Raw genomic sequence first — 25,381 nt, 5'->3', positions numbered from 1 at the left:
TTTCAGTTTTTATATAATCCTGTAAATTTAGATGGATATAAGGAATTTACTGATATACTGAGAACTGTGTTGTTTTATGGTCTGTTACTTAACAAGTTTTGTAGTAGTCAGAGCTAAATGCCCACTAACAGGAAAATAGTTAAAGGAACTATAATCATAATTAATAAAGGTCAAACAAACAAACTAGAGCATTTTGCAACTACCAATGAACTAGTGGATCTAAGCAGCAGTTTGCTGGAAACAGCTCACATCACCTTGAAAAGCCGAGTGCATATATCTGTTCTCGGCTCCACATTCAGTGACAGATCACCAAGAGTGAAATTAGCATGGCAGGAGTGTTTACAACATGAAAATTGGCAAATGGCTGATTCGTTTTTTTCCCCCTAAAGGTTCAAATTTTATTTAAAAAATATATTTATATATACACACATAGATTTGGAATCTGTCACATATGCTTCATTTATATTTACATATACACTTAATGTGACACAACGGGAAGGCTTTGGAAGTCAATTTGATTTTGCACACTGCCCTTAACAGTTACATGAATTTGCATAAAATATTAATTTTTCTGGACATCATTTTCCTGAGCTATCAGGCCTGGTACAAAATAGAGGTTAGTTCTCCCTTTTTGTCATTTCCAAGTTAGGGTCCTGACTTGAGCCAGTGTTTGCCCAACTTGGTGGGTGCTTCTATGGCAAATGGCTGATTGTTAAATATTTACCAGCATGTCACTAGATGTAGGCAATGATGATCAGTACCTGATAAAATCATTATCTGAAATATTACTGGGGATCTTTATCCTAACATATACATGATACTAGTACTACATGAACTCATTAATAAAGCAAACAACTCCCAAAGAAAGCATTAAAACATCAGGAATCTCATAATATAATATCAGCAGGACATATATAGCATCACGAGAAGCATTCTTCTCAAATATCTAATCTGATTCTAATCAAGCTTAGACCTACCTACTAATTTATAAGAAATACATAGAAGAATAATCAACCAAACAGAGAAAGTAGAAAAATTACAGGATGGAAGATTTCGTTATGAATGAATAAGTAAATGGATGGATGAATGAATATAAAGGGAGAAAAAAGATTGAGAGAGGAACTTATTGATTTAAAGAGACAAGATGTTAAAACAAGTACAATGAGCATAGAGCCCATAGAATGAGAGAAAATACCTATAAATCAAATATATGAAAATAACTTGCATTTAGAATATGCAGAACAAAACTTTATAAATCAACAATAACAAGACAAATAATTCAATTTAAATAAGTAAAAATGTTGGGCAGTTCTCCAAAGATGACATAAATATGACCAAGAAGCATATGAAAAGATGTTCAACATTACTGGAAAATACAAATCAAAACCTTAAAACAATACCATTTTATATCCACCAAGATGGCTAAAATAAAAAAAGGTAGTAATGAATATTTCAAGGGTATAAAGAAACTGGAATCCTTACACATTGTTAGAGAGATGGTAAATTAATGCTGTTGCTTTGGAAAATAGTTTGGTATATACTCAAAATGTTCAAAATAGAGTTGCTCTATAAAGCAAATTTCCATTCCTGTGTAAATAAATACCCAAGAGAAAGGAAAATACGCTTCCATAAAACTTGGACATAAATGTATATCACAGAATTATTTTAAATAGTCAAAAAGTGGAAACAACTCAAATGTCCATTAACAGGTAAACAGTAAAACAAAATGTGGTATCCCCATTCAATGGGAGATTATTTAGCCACAAAAGGAATGAAGTACTGATTCATGCTACAACATGGATGAATCTTGAAAACATTATGTTAAGTGAAAGAAGCCAGTCACAAAAGACCACACATTGTATGATTTTATTTATTTGTCCAGAACTGGCAAATCCACAGTACCAGAAAGTAGGTTTGTGGGTGCCAGGACTAGGGGGGAATGGAAATGACTGCTAATGGATATAAGATATCTTTTGGGGGTGATGAAAATGTTCTGAAATTAGATAATGCTAATGGTTATATATGCTCCATATGATCATACTAAAAACCACTGAATTATACACTTTTTAAAAAGGTAGTTTTTATAGTGTGTGGATTATAACTCATTAAAGCTTTAATTTAAAAAATATAAAACTGCCCAAATTACCAAATTGAACCCTTGAATGAATGTGCATTGTGGACCCAAAAGTTTCGATGCAGGGCAAGAATCGCATAATCCCACAAATTTTTAAATCCTGCTAGATTTTAAAAAGGAACAAGTAGCTCTCACAGGAATGAGTCATAAAATATATCGTGCGGAGCTGTATTGTGGCCAAGTTCATTGTTTAAAGTACTTGAAGGGTAAGTTTGGCCTTGAGAACACCTCTTATTCCCAAGATGTTCACTTATTTCTCATGTTACAGAGAGATATAATATTCATTTGTGGAAAACCCAGGCCAGACTTGTCTCAGTTCACCACTCAAAAAACACACCTACCCTCCCAAGTTATACCAGAGCCCTTACCATGTCACTTTACCCAACTGGACATCTCACAATGGAGGCTTTGGGAAGTCCACCAAAACTATACCTCAATGTTGTAGGGACACTAAAAAGTAATCCAAAGAACATATCAGAGCCTCAAAGAATGCTCTGGAATGCTTCTGTCATTTCAGCTGCATTCCAGGAGGTGGTAGCAGATGGTCATAAAGATACCCTGGATAGAGAATGGTAGGCAAGTTTGAGACAGGTAAATTTAGCCAGGAAAAACATGTCTGGAACTCTCACATACCATAATTGCAGTTAAAGGGCAAAAATGAAAATTTTTCTAAAAGGTAATATCTGTACTGTGAGACAAAATTTTTAAAATACAAATAGTTATTAAATGAAAAATAGCCTGTTTCCCAGGCCTGACCCATCATACCGTTTCCTTCCCCAGACGTAAACATCATTACCAGTTTCTTCAGTATTCTTCCTGAAATTGTCTATAAATTTGCCAACCTACATATTCTACAGATACCTTTTTCACTTAATTTACCTCAGTTCACATTCCACTTAGTCCACATACATTATTCTTTTGAACAGTTTCATAAGATTGCATGATATGGATGTACCATAATTTCTTAACCACAGAATGAATTATTATTATCATTAGTCATCCTCATGCAGACACTACCCATAGATGTATTTTGTTCAGCCATCACAATGGTTTTCACATATGGATCTCAATGTATTGGGCCATTTGGGGTCTGGTAGAAAAAGCAGTCCATCGACAGACACTCTCATCTTTTAAAGTAAAAGGGTGTCATGAGGAAATATTTGCCCTGCCTGACAGCAGGATATATTCACGGGACTAGGTTTCCCCATTAAATTTGAGTGAAAGTGGTGGAAGAGATGAAAATTCCTGGTCTGAAACTTTAAAGAACTGACAATGTCTCCTTTATACAATCTCTGTCCCTTCTGCCAAGATGCTCAATGATGAGAACAGGGCTGCTGTGGCAGAGGCAGACCTAAAGTTTTTCACCATCACCACAGAAACCTCAGGCTACAAACTTTAGACACAGCTTTAGAAGAAGTGGGTAAGAGTCAAGAGTTGAAGGAGGGAAATTCCCACCCAATGGAAGAGAAAAAAACCCTTTTATAGAAAAAAATCATCTTATGAAAACAACTGTTTTAATGAGGAAGAAGAGGTTGGGTCCTAGAAAAAGACTGGCTTCTTGGTATGATTTTTCTTATAAGAATTTCTGTAATATAAAATGTTTCATGGCTGAAAGCATAGTTATAGCACCAATAAAAATGTGGAAAGAAAAAAAAGAAGAAAGAAAAATAGGGGCTGTGGTTGTGGCTCAGCGGTAGAGAGCTCTCCTAGCAAGGCACTGGGTTCGATCTTCAGCACCACATAAAAATAAATAAATAAAATAAAGGTATTGTGTCCAACTACACTTAAATTTAAAAAAGAAATAAATAAAGAAAAATACAGTATAAAATGCTAAGTTCTAGGTCTGATGTTCATTCCTAGAGCCCTGGAATAGTCCAGACTCCTGTAAATCACACATCCACACTCACTTTACAGATAGAGGTGAGGCCAGGTGTCCCATATTTCCAAAGTTTGCCTTGTTAATTGTTTATAGATTTGCATTTTAAATCAGTCCTTTATTTTTCTTTTACATATCATGTTACCTCTTTTGATAAATTTGAAGGCATTACTGCCACCCAGCTAATCCTTTAAATCCTACTTGAATCTCACACCAAGAGTCTGCAGAAACTCCTTCCTTTGGCTCTACAGTCTTTGATGCTATTTGTTGCTTCTAACTGTGTATAAAACATCATGACTCCTGTTTTAACAACCATCCCATCTTTGTCTTCATTTTCCTCTTCTTGCTTCTTTGCATGTTCTATCCCTCTAATTTCTTCTCCACATTATCACTCCAACTTAGGCCACTCTGTCTTAATAACCTTAGCTTCATTCATCCCATCAGTCCCACTTTTTCAAACATAGAATTCACTCTATCTTCTTTCAACTCAAGTCCACATCTTGCCTCATCTCATATTATCTTCCCCTTTCCTTTACTTTCCCTCTTTCCTTCATTGTTATAAACAGGGTAGCCCAGGCAGAGTTTGTCTTAAAAGATAAAGTTGGCAGAAGGAGGGGCAGGAGGGACAAGGACCAAAGAGAGCAACAGGTTAGGTTAGCTTTCCCAGGGCTACCCTCACATTCCCAAGTGCCTGGGATAAGGGAAGTCCAGAACCTCTCAGGCAAAATGAAGATGAGGCAAGTAGTGTTTGAGGTCAGGCAAAACCAGATGTAGCAACAGAAGCTGACTGAGCCTTGTGAGCAAGTGGCTCAAAAAAGAAGAAACAATAATGACCAATTGAGATATGAAAAGATTCTTATCCTCACTACAAATCAGGAAAATGAAAATCTCTGCCTATCATGAGGGTAATGATTAAAAAGATGGACATGAAACAGTGATGAGAGTGTGAGGAAACACTCTCAAATACTATTACCAATGGGATAAATTGATAGGCTTTCTTTACCACAGTTTGGCAATATACAACTATACTTCCAATATCTACAGCTTTGACCCCAGAACTCCAACATATAGGATTTAGTGCAAGAAAACAATTAGATGGAGAAACAAAGATATGGATCTGAAATCATTGATAACCTCTGCCTTCTTTAAAACAAGAGCAAAATGGGGTTTTGGGGAAGCCTGGCAAAGGGAGGGAGGAGGAAGGACAAAAAGAGAAGGGGAGAAGGGGGGGCAGAAAGGAGATACAGAAGGGTGTGAGGAGGACATGAGGTGGGCAAGGGTGAGAAATAAGTGAAAGAGCGGGTGGGGAGAATCAGGGTCACAGATGAGCTTGAGAGAAAAGTATGGGGACCAGAGAAGGAGGAGGGAGGAGAGAGAGAAATCTCCATAAACAATAAACAATTATGGTATCCATATCATGCAAGCATTAAAATGAATGATGTAGTTCTCTACTATGAAATAGAAGAATGGTTCATTAGAAACAGCAAATGTAGTGTGATCCTGTTTATCTAAAGTGATACAAAGGAATTACACCATGTGCACCACGGATCTCATAAGTGGACTTCCTCTGGTAGATTTAGACTCTGCTTCACACATTTCACACATATCTAAAGTGACAACAAAGGGTTTTACACCATGTGGACTTCCTCTGGTAGATTTAGAGTCTACTTCACACATTTCTAGTTTGTCTGAATTTTAATATTTTCTAGCAATATGCAAGATACTAAAATTCTATCTACATAATTTAAACCAACCCATACTTTCCTGTGTGCATGAACTAACATGGAAACAAATTAAGTAGATACAATGATACTGCCTGCTTTTCATATTGCAAAATGTTCTGTTCTTCATGAAATGAATTTAAACTCTGTTCATTAAAAGGTCATGTATGGGGGGCTGGGTTGTGGCTCAGTGGCAGAGTGCTTGCCTCACACATGTGAGACACCGGGTTCAATCCTCAGCACCACATAAAAATAAAAAAAAAATATTGTGTCTATGTATAACTAAAAAATATTTTTTAAAAAGGTCATGTGTGTAAACCTGTTCTGAAAAGACAATGGAAGTAGGCTATGACTACAGATGTCACCTGTCCATCTATTCTTTGTTCAAACTTGGCTCTATCTGGACATGCCACAAGGGTATTTATCAAAATAAAAATATTTTTCATCATGAAGTCACATCATTGAAGATGTCAAAAAGAAACTGTCTTAATTCTGGTTCTCCCTAAAGAACTTGAAAACAGGTACTTTATTTGGGTTTGGGAAAATGAGACAAAATACATGGAAGAAAAGTAAGTATGTTAACAAATGAGGTAATATGGCAGACATCTGGGATTCAGTGCTTCTGCAAGCCTTATGAAAAGCCATCAAAGGAAGAATCATAGAATTTTCCACTGACTGACACTTGCAGGGCATGGGAATATGTGCCTCAGATGCATATTGAGGTCTATGGACCAAACAGAGTGACAATTTGTATTATGATTTTTATCTAACCAAAACCTTAAAACTCCATGGAGTCAATACTGGCCTTATTTATAAATTAGGAAGCTGAAGTACAGAAAGATTAAGCCACTTGCTAACAATCAAAGTTAAAAATCAGCTGAGATAAGCTCTAAATGCAATTTTGTCTCTTCTGCTATATGATGCAATGTGGCAAAAGGTTGTTAATTCTCAGAGACAGTTGATCTCTCTTTTGCTTGGTCGAACAGCCTGAGAGATGCATACACATTTCCAGTCTCCCTCCTTGTAAGAGAAAGGTATTAAGATAGCTACCCAGATTATCTTAATCCTCTTAAATCCACAGAAAAATCTTCTAGGTCATAATCCACCAGCCATGTGAATTTTTAGAGCATCATCACCCTGGCTACTCCCACCCTAAATACCAGTTACTATGAAATTATTCCAGAACTTATAACAAAGTATGGGGAGAAATTCAAGAGAAATTTTTGTCTGATGAACTCATTGGGAGAATCGAATTTCACAGAGTTTCAGAGTCGAGTATATTAAAAAACAATCTACAACTTTACTGTAAAGAGAGCACTTTATTAGAACAAATAAAACATGCTGAGCTCTGCCCAAACACAGAGGTCACGCTCATGTGTGAGCCAAGGAGTATCTTTTCTTGCTTTAGTAGAAAAGATAATAATCTGCAAATCATTAGCATCTGAGGCTGGCTTGATTTAAAATGCACATAGATGTAGAAAACGTTTCAGGAAATCAGTGTATTTATAGCTTGCTTGCATGAATCAGTGGAAAGGCCCTTGCTGCTCCCAAAATAACACCTGGAACTTGCTGTATCCTATCACCTGCAGTGATGTAAATGCATGTCTCTCACCTTCTATTCCTTAGCTTCCCCAGGAGGACATGTTCCACTGCACAGGAAGCCAGTGGAGCAGACAGGCTCCCAGGCTTCCTCCACCTCTGGCCCAACTGTACAGCTGTTGGCTTAAGAAAGTCCCATTCCCAGAAGTCCCAGCGCAACCTGTTTGAAGAAGTCCTTGCTCTATATCTACCTCTATTACCTACCCAACCACCAGGCTGATTTAAAGCCCCCTTTGCATTAAACCCCACAGTGCACAGGATCTTTTCCACAAGGATAAACTGTAGAAGGGTCTAACCAGGCACAGACCACCAAGATCTTGCACAAAAGAACCACATAAGTATCAGAAGAAATGACAGTGATCTTGTTTACAAATTACCATGATGCAGAGAACCAGACCCCAGCAAGCACACACTGGGATGTCAAGAGTTGTCTTATTTTTATCCTCTTGGTAGAGAACTTCATAATTCTTCATCCACAGCAAAGTGGGCAAACTTCCAGACACATGTGTTATATATCTGTCTAGGATTGGTTTCCTGCCCAAGAATACCACAGCAACATGAAGACCTTTGTGGGATGGGAAATTGCCAGGTCTGCTCTTTCCCCAAACTCACAAAAGCCTCTGTGGGAAACACACCCACTGGTTCCAACAGGAAAGGAAAGGAAAGGGCTCAAGGGGAAAAGGGGCACTTCACCTGGTGCGCTGGGCTGGAAGACTTTATTCAGATCCAAGGAGGAGGCTCTGGAATGGGTTTTCTGTGGCCTCGGTGGCGGGGTGGGAGGGTCCTCACCCCTTTTCATGGCCTCTTCTATGGAGGTGCTAGAGTAAGATCTGCAGCAAAATAAGGGAAGGTCAGAAGGGAAATAGCAAAGCTTTACTCCTGAAGTTGGGTTGAAACAAAAAATATCCCCAAAGTCAAAGTGACTGCAAAGGGCTGATAGGCTGCCAAAAGTAGCCATAAAATCTATTATCTCTTAGATGCTGTTATGTATAATGATTGTCCAAATACAACCATAGATTGGAGTATTTTTTACCACTTTTCTCTTATTATAGCATATACCTAACTTTATCCCCAAAAGCTCTGTGTAGATTCAAATTGCTTTTTATTAGAGTTGATAATAAGAGTAACATATAAGACTTTCAGCTTAGGTACTTCCGAGTTTTAATAGAAGAGCTCCCTGGTATTAACTGATCGCAGAACTTTTTTCAGTTTACTTGCAAGTATGATAACAGGCACATATGGAATTGGGGCAGATAAATTGGGATTAAGAATCAAATATTCAAAGGAATATGCCATAAATGAAATTTAGGAAAGGAAAAACACACATCAAAAGGCTAAGCGATTCAGCTTGTCTTGTCCTAAGAAATAGAGGTTTAGGGAAAATTTGAAAGCAAAACCTTCAACTTAATCTTCTTCTTCCTTAAGTGTAGCAAGGTGCAACTTCTGAGATTATAACTCTAACAATGACATTTAAGGAAAAAGGAACTGCATAACTTACCATCACCAAAGGTCACACTGGCTAGAAAGTTACATAGGTTCTTTCAAACTCCAGTCTCTGTTTAAAATTCCATTTTAAAAAAATGTTTTTATATGGCCTATGAGCCAGACAGTAGCAGCTAGAGTATTTATTGGAGACCTATTTATTTTCTCATTAATTCAACTCCATACATTGACCTATTGCTTAGGTCAAAGGATAGGCTCCCAACATGATGATCACAAAAAGGATGGGGGAGTGGATGTGTATAGTCTCTTCTCTTCAGCTTTTCCACTAATTTCATGTCAAAGTAGAAAATTACCTCTGAGTCAGAGATATGTCCTGGAGACAAATTAACCTCAGGAAACTGTTCTTTGGCCTTAGCTATTAGAGTGGTACTTAGGAAATTAGAATCTATCAATGACTATTAGGCCCCTCAGTTCTTGGCAGAGCTGCTCTTGACACAGCAAGTTTTTATTTTCCTCAATTAGTTTCTCAAGGTTTCTTTGTGGTAGTTAAAGAGTTTTACCTATCTTGCAAGGTTGTAATCTTTAATAAAGCCACCATAATGACATCTGACATGCTCTGGGGTGGTCCCTGTAATATAATTGGCAAGACAGTTAAGGCAAGGCAAGGACAGGTGGGAACTAGCAAGGAGGAATGCTCTAACACTTTCAACCAGAATAAAAGGGAATTGATACAAGAAGACAAGGTTTTTAAACAAAAACTCCTGATTTAAAAAAAAATTCCAGACCCTAGGTAAAAACTAAAAGAACTTTCTATGTCACATACAACTTTTATAACATCTTCCACTCAAGAAAGAATAATATGTGTGTATAAAAAATGTGTGTGGGGCTGGGGTTATGGCTCAGCGGTAGAACGTTTGCCTAGCACGTTCGAGGCCCTGGGTTAGATCCTCAGCACCATATAAAAATAAATGAATAAATAAAATAGGGGTATCATGTCCATCTACAACTAAAAACATAATTTAAAAAAAAAATGTGTGCATGTGTAGGTATACACACATGAACACCATCCCATACAATAAGCCTCATTTCCATTTCATGTCCACATATAACCTGTGTGTTTATATTTTCATATTGAAAGTACTAAATATCAAATAAATGAAGTTGTATAACCATGACAACAACCAATTAAAACTTAAATGTACAGGGAACTGACAAAAAATAGACATAGTGGCATTAGAATGACTTTCCCTCTTTCTCTTACATTTCCACAAAGCTTTACTATTCTAAAAAGAAGAATTAAAATGATTTGATTCTCTTGTTTGCAGTAAAGACCCAGGTGGAAATAGTGAAAATAAAATCATCCAAATTAGACCAGGAGGCCAATCTCTGAAAGAATAATATAAAATATTTACTACACATACTAATAACAGAGAATGTGGCCTAAGAAATTTTATAATTGCACTGACATTGGGGGAGAGAAGTAGTCAGCAAAAGCTAAAACTATGAAGTTCAATTTATGGTTTAACACATAATACATAAGCAGATTTCTGCAATTCATAAAGGGTTTTCCTACTAGGAAAACAGACAAAAATTACTATTACCATATCCCAATGCTAGTATAGACCTTTGTAAAAGATCCATTCATCCTTAAACTGGAAATGGATTGAAGAAGTACTGGTGGAGTGGAAGGAGGGAAGTGGGGGTGCTAGGGACTAAATTGGAGTGGATTGTGTTCCATGCTTTTGTGATAATCTCAGGATATATCCTTGTATTGTATACAACTAAAAAAATTTAAAAAAATAAAAAGAATAAGTAAATGTGGTGACACTAGACATAAAAAGTGACTATACCTTTCCTTCCCGTTAAAATAAATTAGTTTATAATTTTTAAAAATATAAATATAGGTGTCTCTATTTTCTATAAACAAGGAAGCAAAACTTCAATTTAGAAAACATAAATATAAAAGATAAACTAAGGAGTAACTCTCTGCCTTACAATGAGATGAGATTTCCATAAATGTAGGTATTTATTTCAAGCTTATTAACTACCATCAGGCTTAAACTCACTTTTTCACAAATGTGTCTAATAGCCAAAGGAGTGGGGGAAGTCACTAAGCACCAAAGCAAAACTCAGAAAACACATAAGGTAGTCTATCTTACACAGGTTCTACACAATTCTATCTTACCAGTTCTACTTCTCTGAAGTAGTCCTAATATCATTTCTCCTCTTTGGTGGATTTTAACTCTTTTAGTGTTTCTATATTTCTCTTCTACTCCTCTGAGTCTGATATCAACCACAATTTTGCCCTACTGGTTCTGCCTCTTCCACTAATGATTATTTTTAAAAATGTGGAGCAGAGAAGAGACACTAAGATAGTTTTGAAAAGACTATTAAGCACTGCTTACCTGAAATTTCACACCTACTTGAAATCATCAAAAGCATTTTTCCCTATTTTATATTTTATTCCAGAGATTTCTTACTTTTTGATATTCACCTGGTCATGATAGCAAGTTTTAGTTGTTAGTTACCTATTAACCATATTCTACTCTTTCCAACACTACTTCCTCCTATTATTTATCATTCTGCTCCAACTGGATCATCTTACACAACCCACTTCCTGTAAGGGGACTACAGAGGATCAGTCACCATTTTCTAGCACTAATGGCCACAGAGAATAAGAGGTTCCCCAGCAACACTCTGTGTTCCAACCAGGTCACTCACAACTAGTGAAACAGCCCATATCCTTAGCTTCAAATATAAAGGCAAATAAGATCAGTGTTTGGGTATGGGGAGTATTTCTAGACAGGGACAGGGCACAAGGGTATTAAAGCAGAAATTAAATAAATACTACCTGGATCTTGGTCTTGCTTTGAGACTGTTGGAATCCTTAGGAGTTGCTGAAACAAAAGATTATTTGTTGTTTGGTTGGGTTTCATTTCTGCAGGTAAACAGGATTATATGCAGCACCTGGGCCCATACAGAACATATCAACAAGTAAATGTGAGGTAGAGTCGTCCATGTGGAGAACTTCAGGGCTTCCACATTGTCAGAGTTTCCTAATATTATTTTAAAGGTAAAGGCACGACTAAAGGGAAAGGAAAACCTGCGTAATTTCCCCCTTCTGTCAGAACACTATCTGAGAAGCCATTCTTCAAATCTAAGTTGATAAATGAAAACAACCCAGGATAAAAAGACAACCCTTTTAAGGGGTTATCTTTTATATGGCCAGTCCATATATGAGGGCTTCTTGGTCTATCATGATAGTCTAGTAATAGATTTCAAACTAGACTCTACTGTGGGCCAGGAAGAAACCTATTCAGGCAACCATTTTTTTAAAAAATATATACTACCAGAGCAGCATGGTCACAACAAAGCAACACTCCTACAGGTAAGTTAAATGAAGCTGTGCTTCTTTTCCTATAAGAAAAATATCCTTATGCCCCATGTCTCTGTGACCAAATCAGACAAAGAATATGATGGAATGAAATCATTGAAATATTTTGTCCACCACATGACTTTTCCTCATCAAATTTAAATTATAAACTAACTTGCTCCCTAAACACCCATGGAGCCTACTTACCATCAAAGCTTGTGGGAAATAATTAGAAACATTTACAAAAGCATCACTCTTTTTGTTTTGTTTTGTTTTCAAACCTTTATGGAAGACAACTTTAGAAACCAGTAGCTATGTTAAGGTTTTGCAAACATTGCAAATTTTTCCTCATAAGATGTCATAAAAATTCATACAAAGAGTGCTACTAATGAGAAACAAGGAGAGTATAATTTGCTCATTTGTTTTCACAAATTTTTCCAAAAGAAAATGTCTCACTGCATTATTCCATCCTCTTACATGGCTCCAAAGATAAAAACCCTCCTTGGTTTGAAGCAGCCTGCTGAATTGATGATGATCATTAAAATCCTTGAGTTAAATAAGCAGGGCAGAAAAGGGAACTGAAAATCCTCATAAATGCTAACAAGGCACAAAGAGATATTCCTCTTAGACGTGGTCAGCTGCAAAAGAGACACATTTCTCCAACCTAAGCATTTTGGCTTACTGTAGTAAGAACACTGGCATTTTTCAGTTCCAAACAACTGAAATAGATCCAGGTGAGGTGGCACACCACCTATAATCCCCATGGCTCAGGAGACTGAGGCAGGAGGATCACGAGTTCAAAGCCAGCCTCAGAAACAGCGAGGTGCTAAGCAACTCATTCTCTAAATAAAATACAAAATAAGGCTAGGGATGTGGCTCAGTGGTTGAGTGCCCCTGAGTTCAATCCTGGATACCTGCCAAAAAACAAACAAACAAACAAAAAAGAGCCAGCGTTGGGGCTGCAGGGAAGCCAACATATGGCCAGACTCACCACGTAGCTGAGAATAAGTCTCTGGGCAGACTAACTACCACTGGCTCTGTATTCCTCTTCTCCCTTGAGCTCCAATGCTTTCAAGAAGTAATTGGGTAGGAGAAATCCTGGTGGTGTTAAAATACTGTTCCCCAAACCAGACCATGGTAACCGTTAATTCCTTTGTCAACTGTCATTATCTTTGTCTTTTTGCTGGTGTAGGGATGGGTGTGAAAGTAGGGGTGAGCCCTGCTCATAAAAGATAAGACAGATAGACATAGGGGGTGAGGGTGTGGATGAGCAATGGGGAGACAAGACCAGAGTCCAGGCCAGGAGTCCTGAAACCGAGGTGCTCCTCCTTACCATGACATTAACTAGCTGTCGTTACCTCCCTGAACCTCAGTTTCATCACCTACAGAGTGAAGATAATAAAAATGCAGCCCCTTTCTCACAGGGGCAGAAAAGAAGGTAAAGATACAAAAAAAATACTGAATGTACTGTAGAGTTGCAAGTTGTTACTGTCATAGAATACATAAATACAAATACAGTTTCCTGCTATTTCAATGTTGGAAATCTGGTTTCTAAATTTAGTTCCTTCCGGGACAGCAAAGTTGGTACAGGTAATGGAAGGAGAGAACTTCTCTATAGCAGTGAGACCATGGGGTGACTGCTGGCAATGGAGCAGCCCCTAAAATCACCAAAAGCAATCTGAAAGCAACATTATGTAGGCAAACCAGTCTAAAACACCTCAGCATGACCCAGAGACATCAAGATAAAGACTGCCACTGTGCAGTGTGCTTGGTTGAATTAGGTTGGAATAGGGTGTTGAGTAAGAAATCTCTTAGACACCACTAATATAAACACTTTCAGCAATTAAAAGGGAAAGGGTATATGGAAAAAAAATATTTAACAAGGAATGCCCTTATTCCATGATAACATATTACCCTCTCATCTATCACCCACCACATCACCTTCATTGTCTATATTATTATTACCACCACTTTATTATTATTACCATTATTACCACCAACTGTCAAGAGCAGAGTAAGGAGATGGTTCCCCATCCACCTGCAAAAATGTATCCAAGGTAAGTCATGGTAAGTCTCCCTAGGTTTCAGACTAGAAGAGGCTGGACTACTCTATTATACTTAACTCTTCTATCAGCCTCCAAGCCTCTGAAGGCCTGGCTCAGTGCATATGGATATCTGCAAAAATGGTAAGGGTACATTGTGTTGTGGATTCAAGAATTCAGTGGATGAATCACAGCTTCTCACTTAGCTGGAGAAAGGGAAAAATTATAGCTGCCTGGAACACTCCAGGCATATCATCTTTCCAGGAAATGGGAATGGGAAGAGAGAGAAGTCTAAATATTAACCTTCTAAAAGGCAGCAACTGAACTGAGGTGAATTGTTTCAGGACATGGACCAATAACCAGAAGTATAATTACCACCTTGAGACTCTTGTGTCTCCCATGAGGAAATCAAGCATTTCTTAGGAAAAGAGATATTAAATAAGTTTGAAATAAGGAATTCCATCATATCCAGAAAGGGGCAGCAATGGTTAGAACAAATTGGAAAACACGCAGCATGCTCCCAGGCACAGTGTGAAATGAATTTAGATACACTTCATGTACTTTGGTACACCTGTTAGGTTTTGCTTGGTGATGCCAAATCCTAATCAAGGAATGTTAAAAATGAGATTTAGGGGGGCTGGGGCTCAGCAGTAGAGTGTGTGTCTCGCATGTGTGGGGACCTTGGTTCTATCCTCAGCACCACATAAATAAAATAAAAAGGTATTGTGTCCACCTATAACTAAAAATAAATATATTTTTTAAAAATGAGATTTAAAGCTCATCCCTTAGAGAGCACTTGATCTCATGCTGAAATCCCTAGGGGACAAAATAGGAAGAGTTAGGATGCTCAAAGGCTGCTGGAAAAGCATCTATTCAACTTTAAACAGTTTTTGCTAATACCATAACATGAAGTTTGCAAAAATTTGGAAGCATCCACATAAGCATCAAAAATTAGAGCTGGAAAGGATTAGCCTTAGGCATTTGGCCTATACAAACAGAGCGTTCCCCCTATGATGAATGAATCCAAACAAATCTCAAAAATCAAAATTAGGCCTGGGAATTCACATCACTTCTGGAGTCATGACTGATCTATAATCTTCATTTTCTATTTTGCAGCATCACTTCTAGAGCTAGTGGTTCTCCAAAGAAGCTGCAAACCAGAATCACCTCGGAGCTGACTAAAAATACAGATTTCTCAGGCCCTTATCACTAAAATCAAACATGTATTCTCATTCATATTTTTTCTCCACCTCTCCTTCTCTACACCCTCTCTCTTCCTCCTCTGATCCAACCTCCTGCTCCTTCCTCTTCTTCCTCCCACTATCCTTTTTAAATCCTAAATGACATTATTTGGAAAATATTTTATCAAAGCATAAGTCTCAATATTATATTGATTCCTCTATCCCAATTTTAAACACATAAGCCTGGGAAGATAGCCAGCTAATCACAACAAACATGATTTACTTATTTAAAAAGCAAGAGAAATAATAGTAAAAGAGAAAACAGCAAGTTCTTCATGTCCTCACAACCAGAGTTCCAACTATTAATGCCTTCTGTAGCCACTCAGTTTTAAACTGGGTTCATCTTGGTTCAACAACGGCTCCACCAGGAGAGAGCTGAGGACAGAAGCCCAGCCATTCTACATGGATCCACAAACACAGTTCCACCTTTTCAAAAAAGGACATCCCAGTTTTTTTATTGTCTCCTTGGAATCCACTCCATGTATAAGTACATATACTTGCCTTCCTGGTGCTGAAGTATAAGAAAAATATTTGAGATTTTTGCTTTGGAAATGGAAAATACCTACTCTGAGCCTCCACTTGACTTACCTTATAGTTCCTTGCTCTACACAGAAACTACGTCTTGTTGAAATCATCTCAACCCCAAATCTTCTTAATTTTGTACTTTTTTAGCAAGACCCTAAATTCAAAATAAGTGATCCTGTCAATGAAACCTAAATTCACAACTTAAAAACAAGTCACCTTCTTCTCATATCTAAAAACAGAAAAAGGGTAGAAGGTCAAAAGGGTTTCCTTATAACAAAACACAAGACAAGTATTTAGAGAGAAACAGACATACTATTGCAGAGGGAGCAATCTTGTCACAACTATTTTTTTAGCTACAAATGTTAATATAGAAAGTACATTAAAATGGTTTTCTCCTACCTGAATCTTCAGACACATCCTTTGGTAGGGCTTCATTCATAGTATTTTTCAAGGCTAGCGCTGTTTGTTTCATTTTTTGAGAACACAGAGAAAGAAGAGAAAAGAACAAAAAACCTATGAAAGTTTACTTCTGAGGTATATTCTGTTAAAAGAAAGAATCTCTAGTCGTCACTTATTAAAACAGATCTTCCAAATCTCTAAAAGTTGCTATAGCATTTATTAGAACAATAAAGACCTCCTGGAGCATGGAAATAGGTTCTCCTCCTACACAGAGCAATATCAGGAAGAAGGAGAAATTCCCCTCTTTCATTCCTGACAGCCAGGTCAATGGCATGAGACTATCTGGAGTGAAACCCGGGCTAAAATATTTTCAGAGTTCACCGTTCACCCAGTGGTGATTCCACTATGCGTCAAAACTAAGATCCACCAGTTAGGAGAGTGATGAGAACACACAGGGCTACATCCACTGTCTATTTCATCTGCCTCTTCTAAGCAAATATTTAAATAAAAAGCATGAAATTATTGCTTAATGAAAAACTTATTATTCATGTTTAACCCCTATGAAAGCTGAATCAATGGCAAGTCTCAACAATAAAACCTGAAATAGCTTCACTTCAGATAAGCTTTTCTCATTCAAAGGTAGTGAATCATTATCAGATAACAGATGGAATGCTGGCTTGAGATTTAGAAATTCTTACTTCTTGTTCCAGTTCCTTTGCTTTTTTGTAAAAGTAAATAATTCATACCGCATGAACTTCAGTTTACTTATCTCTAAATTTTAGGTGATAGAACATGTCAATTTAAGGACTGAATAAAACAGCATATGAGGAAGGTGCTGGTAGATTATGAAAACATTATGCAAAGTACAGGGCTTGGAAGAAAGGGGCCTTCCTACTATTGCAAGCCAACTCATTCCTGTGCTTGATGGTAGCTCTTTTTTTTCCCCCAGTGGTAATGGGGATTGAACCCTGCAGGGCCTTATGCATATGAGGCAAGCAGTCTTCCAACTGAGCTATATCCCCAGTCCTTGACAGTAGCTCTAACATGGAACACTGTGCTGCATGGCTTCTCAATAAGATAGGCAAATTGTGTTGCCGGGCACAGCGGTACACACTTGTAATCCCAGCCACTCAGGAGGCTAAGGCAGGAGGATTGTGAGTTCAAAGCCAGCCTCAACAACAGTGAAGGGCTAAGCAACTAAGTGATACCCTATCTCTAAATACAAAATAGGGCTGGGGATAGTGGTGGAGTGCCCCTGAGTTCAAACCCTGGTACCAAAAAAAAAAAAGGCAAATTGTGGCTGAGCTCCATGTCAGACCTCCAAAGAGAAAAAAAAAAAACACTGAGAAAAAGATAAAGTGCTGGCACAGAGGCTTGGCCGAAAAGAGAATTTCCTCACAGATTACACCTGTGTACAAATGTAAATTTACATTGATTTTTCTGGGATCATATCTGCCAGCACAAGATTCTGAGCTTGCTGTTATTTCCACTTCATTTTCTAATTCATAAGACCAGATTCCACTGTAAGGTGTCAGAATAGCCTGAAATCAAGAGTGACAAAGGGTTTAATGAAATGAGGGGATCTGAACACCCAAGCTCTTGCTACTACTTTATAAACTATTGTTTTATAAAAAACAATTTGAACTATTGCATAATGATTTTACATGCTGAGAACTGTTCTCACTTGCTCTAGAAGTCGGCCATTCAAAAAGAAATAGATAAGGAAACAAAGGAAGAATGTCTTTGAAGGGGAAAAAAAAAAACTCATTCTTTTCGTACCTTGTTTGTCATCAGCAGTCCCATCTTGGGTAGGAACAGGAAAGTCAGCCATATCTTTAACAGATGTCTTCTTGGAAAAGAAAAACAAGTGAATTTACAAGCTGGAATAGAAATTAAGTGATGTGCACATACGATGAAAATGTTTAAAAAGCTATATTTATTGCCAAAGCTCTATCTTCAGTAAGCTACACTGTTTAATATATTTATTTATTTTAGGTTCCTAGTGAGGCATAAGGTAATTTCTATTGGCTGGGGCTGTAGCTCAGTGGCAGAGCACTTACATCACACGTGTGAGGCACAAGGTTCAATCCTCAGTACTACATAAAAATAAATGAATAAAGATATCGTGTCCATCTACAATTAAAATAAAATTTTATAAAAAGATAATTTCTATTGAATTTTTTCATATACAGAGGAAAGAAATAATGATTCAGATCACATGTATGAATCCTACATTAAATTCAAATCTGGACTGGGATTCAGCCAGAGAATTGAATAGCACTTGTCCAGTCAGCCAAGTATGAACCTGTGTACTTTTTAACAAGCAGAGAGAGGTGCCGGGTTTCTGTTCTCGCAACTAAAAGGCTCAGGGGTCACTTCAGATAAACTGGGCTAACTGGGCTGCACAAAATAACAAAAGACACAAATACCTTTTCCTTTGGGGTCGCTGTGACGGCTCCTCTGACCTTAAGGGTCCGCAGAAAGAGAAAGAGGGCGAGAGCACGCACTGACCCCTTTTATTGAGGAGAAGTTATTTAAATGAGGCAAGGGGTCAGGTTTCAGGGGGCTGAGTCTATCTTCATGATGTCCACTGTCAGCAGGTTGACTGACATCTAGGTAGGCCACACCCAAGGGCAAGTAAGAGAAGGGGACACACACAAGGCACTTCCATGGAAGATTCTATCCTAAACAGGGCAAGGGGTTATATTAGAAAGGAACAGGTGAGCATAGCTTCACCCATGGGGCTATAGCAAGACACACCCATGCACGAGACAGCGACCCTGGCACCCAGGAAAGGTGGGGAAAGCTCTGCCACATTTCTGTGACTGAGTGCCTCAGCACCCAGCCAGGGAGTGTACTCAGTCACGTGTAAGGTTGGTCTCCCACAGAAAAGTTCTGATAAGTGGCCCCAAAACATGGGTATTTGCCAGGATCTGTCATGCAGAGGATGTCCAACCCTGATTAAAAAAGACACCTTGATATAAAATGAGAGACCTTTATTGATGAGCAAATAAACTTTTCTCCTAATTCACATTTGAGGGAAGTCATCACTTAATGATGAATGCTTAAACTGATCAAGTATGAATTAATTTAAAATTGTTTAAAATCTATTTACAATAAACTTACTTCTTAAAAACTCTCAACATGAACACTAACTTTAGTTAATAATAATGCATAGTATACTTGAAAATTGCTAAGAGACCAGATCTTAAATGTTGTCACCACCCGGAAAAAAAAGAACTTCATGAGGTGATAGATATGTTAATTAGCTTGATTATGGTAATGATTTTAGCACACTTTTATCAAAACATCACAAATATATATGATTTTTGTCAATTACATCTCAATAAGACTAGAAAAATATGCACTCTAAAACCTCTGATAAAGCAAATATTATTATTATTTAATTTTATTTATATAAATTCTGGAAAGATAAGAATGAAAGGTTACTCATTGGATGGAGGAAAGGAATAAAAGGAGGATTCATCAACAAATGCCTTTTGGTATTCTTTACATTTTGAACACATTAAAAACAAAAATAAATATAAATTTTAAAATTTAAGGGAAGAAAAGTATATTTTTGGAACAGTTTGATGCTCAAAAGGTTAACCGGTTTACGCCTCAAAGCTTGAGCAACTCTAGAAAGATAAGCAATGCATCTATTTTTAAACTATTCCAAAAATTGAGGTTACAGTACTACTTGTGGTAACCTGATCTAGGATTTAACAATCCTCAGGTAATTCTTCGCATTACAATGAAGCCTCCAGATATAATTTCCTAATCAAAGTCAACCAGCTCCAGTAGAACAGACAATTTATCTTACAGTGTCTTCTTTCATTGTCTGCTCCCACATAGATTATAAATCAGACCTCTTTGAAGAAGAAACTGATTTGTGAATAGACAATACAGATTTTTAAATTCTATAAAGTTTGTTGGAAAATGTAAAATCTAAACAAATGGAATGATATCCCATGTTCATTAATCAGAAGACTTATTAAATGGCAGTCTCTTTCAAATTGATCTACATTCATTGCAATTCTTCTTGGTTAATTATTGTGAAAGTTTTTGGTTTGTTCTTTTCTTGGGTTTTTTTGGGGGGGTTGGACAGAATTTGACAAGCTTGCCTTAAATTTCATATGCAAATACAAGGGGGCCAGAATACCAAAATATTCATGAAGAAAAAAGATCCCATGTTCAATTTCAAAACTTACCACAAAATTACAGAAATCAAGATAATATGATACTAGCATAACCATAAACATATAGATATAAATGGAACAGAACTGAAAATCCAGAAATAAACCTATATTTTTACAGGTGATTGATTTTTATAAAACAATTCAATGGGAAAAACTATCCTTTAAATAAATGGTGCTGGGACATCTCTATATCAATACACAAAAGAATGAAATTTGACATCTTCTTCAGAGCTTACACAAAAATTAACTTAAAATAGATCATAGACCTAAATACAAAACTTAAAACTATAACATACTTAGAAGAAAACATAGTAGTAAGTCTTCAAAATCTTGAATTAGGCAATAGTTATTTTAGACAAGACATAGACGCACAAGAACACTTACAAATCAATAGTAGACAAATAAACCAATTTAAAAATGAACAAAGGATTTGAATAGATATTTCACCAACGATACACAAATGGCTAATAAGCACATGAAGAGATGCTTAACATCATTAGTCATTTAGAAAATCAAATTAAAACCACAATGAGGGGCTGGGGTGGTGGCTCAGTAGTAGAGTACTTGCCTAGCATGTGTGAGGCTCTGGGTTCGATTCTCAGCACTGCATATAAATAAATAAAATAAAGTTCCCTTGACAACTAAAAAAAAAATTTAAAAAACACAATGAGATGCCCCTTCATTCCATTAGGGTGGATAAAATGAAAAACATAATAACAAATGTAACCAAGGATGGTGGTGAATTGGAACCCTCACACACAGCTGGTACGAGAACATAAAACAGGACAGCCACTTTGCAAAGCAGTTTAGCAGTAAAAAAAGACAGAGTTACAGTACAACCCAACAATTCTATACTTAGGTATGCTCCAAAGAAAAAGGAAAACGTTCACACAAAAACCTACTCGTGTGTTTATAGCAGCAATACATATATTAAGCAGCATTACTTTTATGAGCCAAAAGAGGTAACAATCCAAATATCCCTCAACTACTAAATGAACAAGAAAATGGGGTATATCCACACAGTGAATACTATTCAACCACAAAAAGGACTGAAGCACTGGAACTGCTATGACATGAGTGAATCTAAAATAAATAAATAAATAAATACTAAGTTAAAGAACCAATCATGGGCTAGGGATACAGCTCAGTTGGTAGAGTGCTTCCCTTGCATGCACAAGGCCCTGGGATAAATTCCCCAGCACCACACACACAGACACACACAAAAAACCAATAATAAAAAAAATCATAAAACACCACATATTATATAATTCCATTTATATGAAATATCCAGACTACGCAAATCCAGAAACAAGAACTGCTTTAGTGGTTATTAGAGGCTGGTGGGGAAGGGGCAATGGCAAATAACTAATAACAACTACAGGGGTTTTCTTCGGGATGCTGAAAATGTTCTAAAATTAGACTTTAGTGATGGGTGAATAATAGTTAATACACAAAAAAATACTCAGCTGTATACTTTAGATGGGTATGGTTTGTGAATTTTTTATCAATAAAGTTGTTTTCAAAAAGAAAGAAATTGAGTAATCTAAAAAACATTGCTAAAGAGGAATATACTTGAAATTAAATCTATAATTCTTTTTGTTGGTACATTATAATTATACATAATGGTGAGATTCATTATGCCATATCCATACATGCACATAACATAATCTGATCAATCTCATTCCTGGTACCTTCCCTTTCCTTCCCCTCCTCCTTCCCCCTGATCCACATCCTCTACTGGTCGTCGTTGTTATTATTATTATTATTATCATCATCATCATTATCATATTACTTTAATTAGCATCATCATCATCATTATTATCATATTACTTTAATTAGTACATTTTAATTATATGAAAGCAGGATTCATTATGGTATATTAATAGATGGATATAGCATAAATCTATAATTCTTGATGAAAATAAGTAGAGGGTTATAGCTCTCCTGTCTTTAGAGATGTACTGCTATGAAAACCTCTCATCACCTGAAATCTTGATCAGCATTCATTCACAACACAAATATCTATACTGGACTCATTACTCACAGGGCTGGTACCAAAATCTATTTAAAATCCATGCATTTATGATAGATTAAAAGACTGGTAGAAAAAACAATGAGTAACAGTTTAGAAGAACATAAAATATTTAATCATTAGCTTTTAAAATCCAACCTATACTTCTTAAGTGGCCAAACCATCAATTAACATTATTACTTCATCCTTGAATTCTATTTACTACACTCATTATCTTAAAAACACACCTCATCCTCAAAAATATCAATTTGGTTGAGGCGGGGGTGTGTGGCTTTTGTTGTTTTGCTTTCTTATTTGGACAAAAAAAAAAGAATAGGCAGTTTTTAACCCCTTCTCCCCAAAGGGGCCAGTTAAATCATACAAAAGTATATAAAACTTGCCAGACATCATGATGCATGCCTATAATCCCAGTGACTCAGAAGGCCCGGCAGGAGGATCCCAAGTTCAAAGCTAGCCTCAGCAACTTAGTGAAGCCCTAAGCAACTTAACAAGATCCTGTCTCTACATAAAATATTAAAAAGGGTTGGGAATGTGGCTCAGTGATTAAACACTCCAGAGTTCAACCCCTGGTACAAAAAAAAAAAAAAAAGTATATGAAACTAGCTGCACGAAACATCCACAAAGGTGAATATATATATATATACATAATGTCATCAAAGACAGAATGTGTGTATGTGTGTATGTATGTATGTGTGTGTAACAGACCTTACTGCCATGTGTATATTTGGTCTTCTTTACTTTTAGAAAAATCATAAGTGACTACATAGGGAAAGCAACATGAGTCAGCAGCGTAATTTCTACAAAAAAAAAAAACAGTATTGTCTCTAATGGAAGGGCAAAGACCATCTAATACTGTGGTAAGTTGAAACAATATGCTTGTACACAAAGAGTAAAAATCACCCACCAATCAACCCAATAATTTTACAGAAGAGGGGCAGCTGAATAAAGCACCAGGAAGGCTACAACTCAAAGACAGTGTAGCAGAGCAGCGAAGAGAGATGTTAATCAGAGGGACTGAAGAGGCATGTTTGATTGGCTCATAGGGGAGTAAAGGATGAAATCAATAACATACAATTATATGCACAAGAACCCGGTATGAGAGTAGCTAATCACATGCAGGCAGTCATAAGAAATGAAAGAAATGTCCTGTGCCCTGCCTTTGATTTATACCATCTTATAGTGGTTCCAACTAGGGTCAGATGACCCTAACTGGAGTCTGTAGATAAGCTTCATTTATTTAGACGTTTTTATATTCTAATATGATCATTACAAGTACTGAATTATCATACTGTACCCCATAAATATGCATACTATTATATGTCAATTAAATTTTTAAAGAAACATTTCCAGAGTTCTGTTTTATTGTTTTTGTTGTTTGGTGCTGGGGATTGTTGATTGGTGCTGTTATTTGGTGCCAAGGCCTCAAGTGTACTATTCTAGTCACTAGAATACTAGGCTACATCCTAAGCCCCATCTCCAGATTGTTTGTTAGAAAGGAAACAGCAGGTATCATAAATAGAAATCACAATAGTGATGGTAGTGATGATGATGGTGATGATAATAATAACACAGTGGTGATAATAACAACTCCAATTTATTGATCTATAGCTAAGGATCACTAAATATGTGGCTATGTCCTTCCATTCACGGCTCAATATTGTGGGAATCCCAAGTTTCTCTAGGGATCATTCAAATCAGTCCTCATTTGGTCCAAAAGTTTAAAACTCTGAGGAAGTTTGAATGTGATCTGGGGACCAATATACATCTCAAATCTTTTTTCAAACTATTATGGTTCATTATACATTACTAATGTTTAGTAATTAAAAACACAAATTATTTACTAGGTTAAAGTAAATAACTTGGCTAACATTTTTTGGCTTAGTTTGGCTATATCTAAATTTCACCTCTAGAAGATGAAGAGATATTGCTTACTTCACCAAATGTCGTCCAAGGGAGAAGATAAAAGAATAATTATAAGTGTTGGGCATGTGGCGCAACAACTGCAAGTTCAAACCCAGCCACAGCAATTTAGCGAGTCCCTAAGCAACTTGGCAAGACCCTATCTCTAATTTTTTTTTTAAATGGGTGATTTGGCTTAGTGGTTGAACACTCCTGGATTCAATCCCTGGTACCGATACTAATAATAGGTGTACCCAGTTTTTAGATTTGAAAGGCCAGTTCTCAAAGTAATTACCAAGTGTGAAGAGAAAATGTTATAAAAGTTAGTTTCCCTGAGTTTGTAAAGAACATACGCTAATGATTTAATTCTATACACATCCTTATTTATTAACATTAAAAGATCTTTTACCTCCATCCGATTCAAGTCACGTGGTTGCTGGTTTGCTGACATTGATTCAGAATAAGACTCAAATAATGCACAGTCCCACTTGGGCTTAGGAAAAGCTAAGAAGAAAGAAAAAGAACATTTACTGTAGCCAGAGTAGTGTTTCTAATCATGTTTCTGAACTTGTTATGTATAACAACAAAATCTGTTCACTCCTATGTACTACCTATAAAACAATCATGTTGAAGTAGTATTTTAAGTTATTTACAATTCAACCCAGTACTTCTATTATCCCCACTTCACATGTGAAAAACTGAGGAACAGGGAAGTGAAGCGATTTACTCAAATTCATATAGGTAATAAATGAAGATCAAAAACTTTAACTCCTACAAGTCCAGCAAGAGTTCATGCTCTTAGCACTCCATGTTACAACTTAGTAGTTGTTTTCCAAAGTAACCATCACTATCACAATATATTGTCTTAACTATGCCACTAGCATAAGTTTTAAGTGTA

At 36.7% G+C, this 25,381-nt stretch overlaps 1 protein-coding gene across 1 annotated transcript in view; it reads right to left on the bottom strand.

Annotated features, from left to right (window-relative positions):
• Reps2 (RALBP1 associated Eps domain containing 2) overlaps nucleotides 1-25,381 on the bottom strand; it is a 148,048-nt gene that overhangs the window by 57,660 nt on the left and 65,007 nt on the right. Inside the window, exons 8-12 of the mRNA XM_071606892.1 lie at nucleotides 24,893-24,987; nucleotides 18,133-18,202; nucleotides 16,354-16,413; nucleotides 11,625-11,670; nucleotides 8,024-8,160 (exon numbers count right to left, since the gene is read on the bottom strand). Coding sequence (XP_071462993.1) covers nucleotides 8,024-8,160; nucleotides 11,625-11,670; nucleotides 16,354-16,413; nucleotides 18,133-18,202; nucleotides 24,893-24,987 — 408 coding nt within the window. The remainder of the gene's footprint in view (nucleotides 1-8,023; nucleotides 8,161-11,624; nucleotides 11,671-16,353; nucleotides 16,414-18,132; nucleotides 18,203-24,892; nucleotides 24,988-25,381) is intronic.

The sequence above is a fragment of the Marmota flaviventris genome, chromosome X, assembly GCF_047511675.1.
Source record: "Marmota flaviventris isolate mMarFla1 chromosome X, mMarFla1.hap1, whole genome shotgun sequence".
Lineage (NCBI taxonomy): Eukaryota > Metazoa > Chordata > Mammalia > Rodentia > Sciuridae > Marmota > Marmota flaviventris.
This window is presented reverse-complemented; position numbering and strand designations above follow the sequence as displayed.